Here is an 11,636-nt window from a genome sequence, read left to right as displayed (position 1 = left end):
AAGCTCTGCGAGCTGAGAGCATGGATCTCTTTCCAACGAGAGATGAGGGACTGCTGCATTATCTGCCTTACAGAAACTTGGATGTCTGCAGAGATTCCAGACTCAGCCATCGAACCCACGGGGTTCTCTGTGCACTGAGTGGACAGAGCGAAAGACCTCTCAGGTAAAAGCAGAGGTGGTGGTGTATGTTTTATGATCAACAAATCCTGGTGTGATCAGAGGAACGTACATTCTATCAAGTCTTTCTGCTCTCCTGATCTGGAATTTCTCATGATTCTGTGTCAACCATTCTGGCTACCGAGGGAATTCACAGCGGTCATTATCACTGCTGGGTACATCCCCCCACAAGCCGACACAGACCGAGGAACTGTACGGGATTCTAAGCAAGCAGGAAACCGTGCACCCTGAGGCCGTGTTCATTGTGACCGGGGACTTTAATAAAGCCATTTTTAAATCAATTGCACCAAAATACCATCAACACATCAGTTTTAACACACGAGGGGACCGGGTTTTGGACCATTGCTACTCTCCCTTCCGGGATGGCTACAAATCCCTCCCCTGCCCACCATTCGGCAGATCGGACCACTCTTCCATTCTGCTTCTGCCCGCTTACAGGCAGAAACTGAAACAGGAAGCACCCACCCTCAGAACGATCCAGTGTTGATCAGACCAATCAGACTCTATGCTACAAGACTGTTTTGATCACGCGGACTGGGAGATGTTCCGGTCCGCCTCTGATGACGACATCGAGCTTTATGCTGATAGCATAACGTGTTTCATCAGAAAGTGCGTAGAGGATGTTATTCCGTCCAAAACAATACGGCTCTACCCGAACCAGAAACCTTGGATTGATAGCGATGTTTGCACGGCACTTAATGCTGATAAAAGTGATCAATAAAAGCTTCAATAAAAGTGATTTACTTTTGATTTGATTTGATTTGATTTGTAAACTTTAATGACAGAAATGAACTTAAAACAACATAAAACACATAGACAGGCACGCACGCACACAGCGGATGCGTGTGTCGCTCTCTCTCTCAAACTGGCGTCTCCAGCTCTCCTTTATTTCTCTCTACCGCTGATTAGTTGACTTAGTGCCGGCTGTGCACCCTCACGGCCTGGCCATGCCCTCCTCCCCATCACAGTGAACTAATAGACCTGCCATTGATAAGTATATAATTATTAATCAAACAACAATAACAAGAAAACAATGCTCTTGGCTGTATATTAGCTTTAAAAAGTATTAATGGAATATAATAAAACAGTGAAGACCAGTAATTAGTAGTTTTATGTTTCATTTAATTTCATTCTGAATGTTTACTAGAATACTTTATAGGCTACTATTGAATTGGTCATCAAAATGACTATTTATCAAAACAAACAATTTAAAATAATCTTTTACAATCACACCTCATTGCTGTTCGACTTCATATTAACGTAGAGTATGAGTTTCGCAGATTGACGTAGGAGGGTTACCTTCTATTCACGACCGTATCGCTCACAGCCTCGTTTTCTTTCTTTCTTTTCTTTTTTTTCCTTTTTTATTGCTGTAATCAGAACAACATGACAACAAAACAATCCAACTGAGAACAAAAAGGAGAAATAAAAGAAATCGAAAAAAAAAAAAAACGAAAAAAAAAAAACGTTCAAATGGGCATATCGACAGTGTACAAAAGACATGAGTAGGTCTATGAATTATAGAGTATACAAAGCATATAATATTAATAATCAAAAGGGGATACATAAGGCTTTATGAAAGATATACTCTTTTGGGAAATTATTATTATTATTATTTCCCCTTTATGATTTTTGTACACTCTGGCTGTTGTTTGTGCACTTTGTTCTGACAAAAATAAAACGTCAAATATACGAATAAATAAAGTAAAACAATTATACAAAAAAATAAAAAATAAATAAATAAATAAAATGATGCATCTTCTGTACTTCTCATCGGTAAGGGTGTTCAGACACCCCTCTGATTGCAGTGGTCTCGCCCGTCACCCTCTGGCCTTTCACGTGGTGCGGATGTCCTTCGCTCTTCCCTCTGCAGGTTAAACATGGCTGCGCTCTTAAGATCAGCCCGGTTACTCAAATATTCATCAACTGCATTGCTTCAGGTCATAGGGAGCAGCAGACATGGACTAACATCAGGTCGTCTTCACAGCGGAGCGGTCTGGACTAAATATGTAGGGTTTAATGGCTGTAAGACAGACCCAAGTCGATTCAATGTAAACAGGTAAATCTCAGCGTGACTCCGTGCCATGCGTGTTTAGATCATGCAGTTGTCATTGAGAAGTGATAACCTCTTTTAAATGTACCGAGCAGTTATAACACAATAATAATGTGGTGTATGCAAGTTATTTAAATAGTCACTAAATTGTAACTATTTATGTATACATGTAATGATCTTGTGTGACGGAAATATGGCTTCCTTGCATAAGCGCCTAACTTCTAGTATCACTGCATCAGATGAATGCTTCTCTTAAATCATTCTTTGATTCTTCGTAACTCATATTATGACATATTTCACCCATATATTTCACCATAGTTTTTTATATGTGGAATCCAATTAGGTAGCATTAAGTAATGCATTACTCAACCCAACTCAACTAACAAGCCTAAAACAGGTATTTGTGTCAATACTACCTAAGTATTTTGTTGTGTAAACAACCAGTTTTTTAACCAGTTCTAGAGTTCCAATAAAGTGTTTGCATGTGCCAAAGGTCAAATGTCAGCATGTCAAGGTCGTTTCGAGCTGTCTCTCAATCCTTCCCATCCTGGGGGTCCACAATAACCTAAATAACTGAGATGTGGCACACTCCGCTTCTATGGCAGATGACTAGGCTAGCCTACAGTACATATATATGTATAGACTGACTACTGAGTACAGGGTATAAAAGCCTGGAAGTGTCATGGGTATAGACTTATTGTAGATATGGTTTCTGCAGCCTCTTTTCATACAGATCGGCCTTGCCCTGTGCAAGCTGTCGTCAGTATGGAGTTGTCCCGGAGCAGAGGGGACCGTTTAAAGACGAGCCCAGTCTAGCAGTCCGCTCTAAGCAGGCTCAGCAGTTTGACTGGGCTCTGGCGAAACTAGACAGCTCAGTTAGACGGACAGGCAGGGTCACCAAAACACTGCTGCTTCGCATCTTTCATGATATTTGCAGAACAGGTATTTGTCTTTTTGATGATCTCTCCGTTTCGGTACATACAGTAAATGTAGTCCCACCTCTCACTGTTCTAAATGTATTTTTTTTCTTTGAAATCACCTGCCAATAGGTTATCCTAGTGGAAATCAAGCCCTGTTGTTGTTGAGAAGCTGCGGTTCCCTGCTCCCTGAGGTTCCCTTGTCCGAGCGCACAGAGCTAGCGCAACGTATCTGGGAAAAGCTTCAAGAACTTGGTAGGTGTCAGAGAACCCTTAACATGCTCTGGTTATGTGTTTAAGAATGTGAACATTTATATTGATGTTTTCATTTCTGTTTACTGAAGGTGCCACATATGATGTGAGCCATTACAATGCCCTGCTCAAGACTTACCTGCAGAATGAGTTCAAATTCTCCCCAACTGAATTCCTGGCTAAAATGGAAGCAGCTAATGTTCTGCCAAACAGGGTGAGTTTGATGATCAATAATCAAGGCATCTCTTCCACACAAAATTTCCCAAAATTAAATTGAAAAGTAGGCATTGATGTGTTGTTGTGGAAGCAGTCAGATGAAAATTTGACAAGTTTGTCACAGTTTGACAAGTGGAGAATGAGCCATTTGGCAGCTTGGTTTCAACAAATGCTCTTTTCTGCTGTGATGAGGAAGTTTTGAGTTCTGAAACATACAGTATATTTTTATAGTACAATGAACTCATGTTAAAAGATCAAGGAAAATATGATTCCTCATGTCATGACCCCTTTTAGAAACTTTATGGCTAAAGGACATTAAATAATTGCAATATTCCCAGTGTTTCTTAATTTTATGAATCATCACAAATACTGTAAATTGTGAATAGTATCAGGAATGTTGAGAGCTAACAATGGCACTTTTTATCAAGCAAATAATTCATATTTAATTTAAATAGTTTTTTTCTTGCTAACTAGCCTTGTGTTTTTATTTTTGTTTATAAAAATAATATTTTATTTTATTTTTATATTGTGTCTAGGTGACCTACCAGAGACTCATTGCTGCATACTGTCAGGATGGGGACATTGAAGGTGCAAGGTGAGATATTACTATTATTACCAAGTAACATTTTTAGCTAATTTATGTGTCCTTATGAGAACACTGTAAGATCAAACGTCTTGTCAAACAAGAAATGATGGGCAAATTGAAAGTGATCATCCCTATGCCCAAATCACTCCGAAGTACAGAGCTCTTGATGTGGGCATTCTGGAGGGATCATGGCATTACTGTTTGAATGCACCCTTTGCAAACAGTCTTTTGGAATGCCCCTACATAAAAAAAAGACCTTCTTAGTTTCGTTTGGAATGACCATTCAAGTGGTGTAATAATGGCGTTTGGAAAACAGATGATGAGTTAGGGCCGTTCGGGTCAAAGCATTCTTGCACAAAAAAAGCTAGACATAGTCCAAAAAATAGAACAGAACACAGGTGTCTCAAGATGTGTTTTTTTTTTAGTTATTTTTTACTTGATGCAGTTTCTAGAAAACATGGCTCTCCTGCACGAGATTCGGAAAAAGCAGCGAGTTTTTGCCTTATGTTCAAATATAGTATGAGCATCTAAAGCATGTTTACATAGAAAAACAATTGAAAAACAGCGCAAATGGACACAAAAACATAATTTGTGTAAATGGCCACTGCTGTAACAGAACTTTTGAGACTTGTGGTGTATCACAACATGTTTTTCCTGCAGTACGATTCTGGGCTTTATGAAGAGCAAAGACCTGCCAATCACAGAAGCTGTTTTCAACTCTCTAGTGACAGGTCATGCCCGGGCTGGGTGAGTTGACTTTCTATTGAACAGTACAATTGACCTGATGCCGTTTCTGTGTGTCCTTTATCTGTGCGTTTGTCACATATGTGTTGATTGATGATGTACTGTGTGTGCAGGGACATAAATAGCGCTGAAGGCATCCTGTCAGTCATGAGAGGGGCGGGGATTGAACCAGGCCCAGACACGTACCTGTCTCTCCTCAATATATATGCTGAGAAAGGCGATGCTGACAAAATTAAACAGGTCTGTGTTTATGGGAGGTACAATGCACTGATTTAGGAAATGCTTTTAATAATGGTTCAGACATATTCAAATTATTGTAGTAATAGTACACACACATACAAAAAAACTCAGATTTTTGATGAAATTACACAGAAAATTACTAAAGTCTCATAGATACAAATTATGCCTTTTCTGGATTTCATGTGAAATGTTTTAATTACTACATGTTATGATCAAATTGTGTTTAATCAAATACATGCTGTACAGCTTTAATCAAATGAAAATATAATACTTTTGAACTATATACAGTACTGTGCAAAACAGTAGGCGCATAAGATGTTTCACAAAAGCATTTGTCTTAAAATGGTTATTTATATCTTCGGCTTTAGTGTGTCAATAGAAAATATAAATGATAGACTCCCAAACATTACTTGAAAAGAAAAGATTAGAATAGAAGAACAGGGAGCCCTGCAACAGATGTCATGGCCCCACAAAGCCTCCCACTGAACATCGTGTCAGTCTGAGATAAAATAAAGAGACAGAAGCAATTGAGACAGCCTAAATAGATAGAAGAACTGTGGTGAATTCTCCAAGAATCTTGGAACATCCTATCTGCCAACAACCAAGTGTCCGGGTGTACCTAGGAGATTTGGTGCTGTTTTGAAGGCAAAGGTGGTCACACTGAATATTGATTTAGCTTTTTTATGTTTACTGGAATTTGTATGACATTAAGTGATACATGAAAACTATTTATGTCATTATTTTTGAAGACATCCTTACTATGCAACATTTTTCACAAGTTCCTAAAACTTTTGCACAGTACTGTCTCCATAAAAAAACTCAGCAAAAAAAGAAACTTCCTCTCACTTTCAACTGCTTTTATTTTCAGCAAACTTAACATGTGTAAATATTTGTATGAACATAAAAAGATTCAACAACTAAGACATAAACTGAACAAGTTTCACAGACATGTGACTAACAGAAATGGAATAATGTGTCCCTGAACTAAGGGGGGTTCAAAATCAAAAGTAACAGTCAGTATCTTGTGTGGCCACCAGCTGCATTAAGTATTCCAGTGCATCTCCTCCTCATGGACTGCACCAGATTTGCCAGTTCTTGCTGTGAGATGTTACCCCACTCTTCCACCAAGGCACTTGCAAGTTCCCGGACATTTCTGGAGGGAATGGCCCTAGCCCTCACCCTCTGATCCAACAGGTCCCAGATGTGCTCAATGGGATTGAGATCCGGGCTCTTTGCTGACCATGACAGAACACTGACGTTCCTGTCTTGCAGGAAATCACGCACAGAACGAGCAGTATGGCTGGTGGCATTGTCATGCTGGAGGGTCATGTCAGGATGAGCCTGCAGGAAGGGTACCACATGAGGATGTCTTCCCTGTAACACACAGCGTTGAGATTGCCTGCAATGACAACAAGCTCAGTCCGATGATGCTGTGACACACTGCCCCAGACCATGACAGACCCTCCACCTCCAAATCGAGCCCGCTCCAGATTACAGGCCTCGGTGTAAAGCTCATTCCTTCGACAAGAAACACGAGTCCGACCATCACCCCTGGTGAGACAAACCGCGACTCATCAGTAAAGAGCACTTTTTGCCAGTCTTGTCTGGTCCAGCGAAGGTGGGTTTGTGCCCATAGGCGACATTGTTGCCGGTGATGTCTGGTAAAGACCTGCCTTACAACAGGCCTACAAGCCCTCAGTCCAGCCTCTCTCAGCCTATTGCGGACAGTCTGAGCACTGATGAAGGGATTGTGCGTTCATGGTGTAACTCGGGCAGTTGTTGTTGCCATCCTGTACCTGTCCCGCAGGTGTGATATTAGGATGTACCGATCCTGTGCAGGTGTTGTTACACGTGGTCTGCCACTGCGAGGATGATCAGCTGTCTTTCCTGTCTCCCTGTAGCGCTGTCTTAGGCGTCTCACAGTACTGACATTGCAATTTATTGCCCTGGCCACATCTGCAGTCCTCATGCCTCCATGCATCATCCTTAGGGCACGTTCATGCAGATGAGCAGGGACCCTGGGCATCTTTCTTTTGGTGTTTTTCAGTCAGTAGAAAGGTCTCTTTAGTGTCCTAAGTTTTTATAACTGTGACTTTAATTGCCTACCGTCTGTAAGCTGTTAGTGTCTTAATGACCGTTCCACAGGTGCATGTTCATTAATTGTAATTGTTAATTGAACATTGTAATTGTAAAAGAAAAACATTGTTTAAACCCTTTACAATAAAGATCTGTAAAGTTATTTGGATTTTTACAAAATTATCTTTAAAATACAGTGTCCTGAAAAAGGGACGTTTCTTTTTTTTGCTGAGTTTATTTAATTTATTTGTAAAAATAAAAATGCACAACAGAGCTTTACAGTATTTGTAATTACATTTTTTATTAAATCATACAACGAAATGTACAACATATATATATATAAAATCAACTTTTAAACCCCACAACCCCCCTTCCCCGACCTTGCCCCCCAAAAAACTACACTGTGGTCAAACATAAGAAAATATATAGAAATAAAAATCAAACCGATATATATATATATATATATATATATATAACACATAGATACATACACACACACATAATAATCATACTAACTATAATACACTACTCTCTCCACACCCCACCCGAGAGCCCTCCAAATACCTGCCCCATTTCCGAATAAACTTATCCAAGCCACCCCGTATTCCAGATGACACCTCCTCATAAGCTGCCACCCTCCCCACCTCCGTGCACCACTCCGGATATGGGGGCGCACCAGCTGAACCCCAACCCCTCAAAATAACCTGCCTGGCGATCATCACACATGTCAGAACCCAGTTTTCTATATGGCCATCCCCCACATCGATGACCGCCCCAACGCCCAGAACACAAAGTCTGGGGCAAAACGAAACCTGAGTGCCCATCACGTCGCACAGAAAATTCTGAACCTTCGACCAGAATTTCTGGATCTCGATACACCACCAAAAAACATGGGCCATGTCTCCATCCTCCGATTGGCATCTCCAGCAGGTGGGTGTGTCTTTAAGACCAAGTCTATACAGTCTAGAGGGGGTCCAATAAAATCTATGCAAAATTTGGAATTTTCATATAAGTCACCGAGCATAGCAACCCCCCTCACAATCCACTCTGGCCAGCAGAAAGGAGACTTGCCAATACACAGTCTTGGGTTCTGCCATATGCTCGAGGCAACAAGTGTCCGATTTAAACAATCTGGACACTTTAGTCCATACCGAGTGTAAATGCGAAATAACAGGGTGTAACTTAACTTTTCCGATTAGTTTGATAGAGATGCTTTGTAATGGCGAAATAGGGGCAAGAACTGCCTGTTCAATAACAAACCAGGGAGGGGCTCTCCCAGGTGGAAGTGACCAATGAGCCAAATGTCTGAGACTGAACGCATAGTAATAAAACAAAATCTTGGGTAGGCCTAGCCCTCCTTTGTCTGTCGGCCTATGTAACTTATTAAAATGCAATCTGGGATGTTTACCATTCCAAATGAAGGACTTCGCTATGCCACCAAATTCCTTGAAATAAGAGAGGGGGACATCTACAGGGAGAGATTGTAGCAGGTAGTTAAATTTTGGAATACTATTCATTTTAATAACATTAACCTTCCCAATCATCGATAAATGTAATGAAGCCCACCTGCTCACATCGCTCAAACCTTTTTATTAAAGGGTCAAAATTGACACTTAAATAAACAGACAAATTTGCTGGGAATAACATCCCCAAATACTTAATGCCCTGTTTGGGCCACTGGAAGGCGCCCGGCTGAAAAGCCGTTACTGGGCAGTACGCTGTCAGAGCCAAAGCTATGGATTTAGCCCAATTGACTTTGTATCCTGAGAACTTGGAAAAGGAATTAATAATTCTGTGGAGGCAAGGCATAGATCTAGTAGGTTCAGAGACAAATAATAAAATATCATCTGCGTAAAGCAGAAGCTTATGCGGCACGCCTCCCGCCACCACCCCTGGAAAATCATCCTCCTTTCTTATCGTGGCTGCTAATGGTTCCAGGGCAAGACAGAACAATAATGGGGAAAGAGGGCAACCCTGCCGAGTGCCCCTATCCAGAGTAAAATAATCTGAAATTAATCCATTTGTTTGTACCGCTGCTACAGGGTGTCTATAAAGTAACTTAATCCAACCAATAAATGAACCCCCAAACCCATAAGGTTAATTAAGATAATCCCATTCTTCCATATCAAATGCCTTTTCGGCATCAAGTGAGATGGCAGTGATCGGAGATTGATCATTCGCTACTGAACACATTATATTGATGAGACGCCTGATGTTATCAGAAGAGCTGCAGCCCCGAATAAATCCCACCTGATCTATGTGTACAAGTGATGTCATAACTTTACTTAATCGATTAGCCAAAATTTTTGACAATATATTTACATTTAGTTGGATCAGGGAAATTGGACGGTAACTTTTACACTCGCTTGGATCTTTGTCCTTTTTAAGAATCAGACTGATCCGGGCTTGTGTCATGGTTGGAGGAAGCTTTCCATTCTTTAATGATTCAGTATTATCTTCTAACAAAAGTGGAGCCAGTTCTGTAGCATAGGATCTAAAAAAATTCTCCGGCAAAACCATCTGGCCCCGGAGCTTTGCCAGTAGGTAGGGACTTAATTACCTCGTCAAGCTCCTCCAAGGTTATCTCAGAATCAAGAGAGTTTTTTTTGCTCAGTCGTCAGTTTAGGAAGATCTAATGATTCCACAAAGTTTCTAATATCTTCATCAGTAGAAGACGTGGAACTATAGAGATCAAGATATAATTCTTTAAAAGCATTATTAATATCAATGGCTGAAGTAAAAATTTCACCATCAACAGATTTCACCGAGGGAATGGTAAAAAAAAGACTCTCTCTGCTTTATATATCTAGCCAAAAGCTTCCCTGCTTTGTCCCCCGACTCAAAGTATGACTGTCTTGCCTTGAATAACCAAAACTCCACTTTCTGCGACAAAATAGTATTATATCTGTATTTCAATCTAGTCAATTCTCTGAGGCCATCAGCTGACATACGGTGCTTTAGCTCTGCCTCGGCACTTTTAATATTTCCTTCCAACTCCATAAGTTCTTGTGCTTTGGATTTTTTGATGAATGAGGCATACTGTATGATCCGACCCCTAAAAACCGCCTTAAGTGCCTCCCAAGCCACGCCCACAGAGGATACTGAGGACCAGTTGGTCTCCATATAAACATTGATTTCAGTCTTTAACATTTGTTGGAAATCAGGATTTTGCAAAAGGGATACATTAAAGCGCCAACTATATGATTTCTTTTTCTCTATATGTGGCATCACCTCTAAACTCACCAGGGCATGATCTGAGACTAAAATGTTTCCAATTGAGCAATCAACAACATATGAAATGAGGGATTTGGATATAAAAAAAAAATCTATTCTAGAATAAATCTTATGGACTGATGAAAAAAATGTATAGTCCCTCCCAGATGGGTTCAAAAGTCTCCAAATATCTGTAAGACCAAGATTTTTACACATTCTGTGAAGCGTCGCCGTTGCTCTAGGGGGCTTGCACACTTTTGCTTCACTATGATCAAGGATTGAGTCCATCAAAAGATTAAAGTCTCCTCCCAAAATTATATCATGAGGGGTGCCAGTGGTTTGCAACATCCCTTCAAGATCTATAAAAAAGCCCTGATGAAAAACAAAATTATACAGACCACATTCCCCATTAGTGAAACAATCAAACCCCGAACTTCCCTCTGAACAAAACAAACAGAAAAAAGAAAAACGTGCGCATTAACCCCGCGCACAGAAGTGCCAACCGGCGACAATCCCTCTAAACTCAAAAGGTCCGTGAACGCCCACGAGCCCCCACGACAACTTTGCCATCGGATTACTCAATTTTGCCACACAAATTTGTGAGGCAAAATTACATAACAGAAAATACTTTGTAAAATAAACCCAGTCAATAGGAAGAATGAACACAAAGAATGTGTAGATTAATTCACAGAATTGTTTTAAAGGTGTGATCTTCCACAAAACAAATTCCAGCTTATATAAAACCGTTCAGATTCCTCGGACAGACAAACGAATGTTCAGTGAGCCGGCTGTTATGAGTTCAGCGGATGACGTGATCATTCCAATGTCCCGTAAAAAAAACTCAAAACAAACTACAGCCAACAGGAGGAATAAGCACGAAGAACGAACAGATTAATCCACAGCTGTTCCAAAGGAGTGTTATTCATAGAACAAGCTCCAGCCGCTAGGCGGAATCAATACAAAAAGAAACAAAACCGGTATACCTGTTCCCCGGATGGTCGAGTCAATTCACTCAGAGGCCGTATAAAAGTATATACCATGACTTACACAATCTGTCAGCTTTATAAAAGACATCCTTTGGGTGAGCATGTAGATATTTTGCGGTTATCCGTAGTGTCCACTCTCAAACTGGCCGGTAACTTCCATGCAAAATTTCTTTAAG

The 11,636-nt window shown here is 40.5% G+C and overlaps 1 protein-coding gene across 1 annotated transcript in view; it reads left to right on the top strand.

Annotated features, from left to right (window-relative positions):
- Window positions 1–2,029: 2,029 nt before the first annotated feature.
- lrpprc (leucine-rich pentatricopeptide repeat containing) overlaps window positions 2,030–11,636 on the top strand; it is a 90,491-nt gene continuing 80,884 nt past the window's right edge. Inside the window, exons 1-7 of the mRNA XM_051650958.1 lie at window positions 2,030–2,236; window positions 2,949–3,172; window positions 3,280–3,402; window positions 3,492–3,613; window positions 4,152–4,210; window positions 4,862–4,948; window positions 5,059–5,185. Of these exons, the coding sequence (XP_051506918.1) occupies window positions 2,058–2,236; window positions 2,949–3,172; window positions 3,280–3,402; window positions 3,492–3,613; window positions 4,152–4,210; window positions 4,862–4,948; window positions 5,059–5,185 (921 nt within the window). The 5' untranslated portion in view covers window positions 2,030–2,057. The remainder of the gene's footprint in view (window positions 2,237–2,948; window positions 3,173–3,279; window positions 3,403–3,491; window positions 3,614–4,151; window positions 4,211–4,861; window positions 4,949–5,058; window positions 5,186–11,636) is intronic.

The sequence above is a fragment of the Myxocyprinus asiaticus genome, chromosome 23 (assembly GCF_019703515.2).
Source record: "Myxocyprinus asiaticus isolate MX2 ecotype Aquarium Trade chromosome 23, UBuf_Myxa_2, whole genome shotgun sequence".
Classification (NCBI taxonomy): Eukaryota; Metazoa; Chordata; class Actinopteri; order Cypriniformes; family Catostomidae; genus Myxocyprinus; species Myxocyprinus asiaticus.
This window is presented reverse-complemented; position numbering and strand designations above follow the sequence as displayed.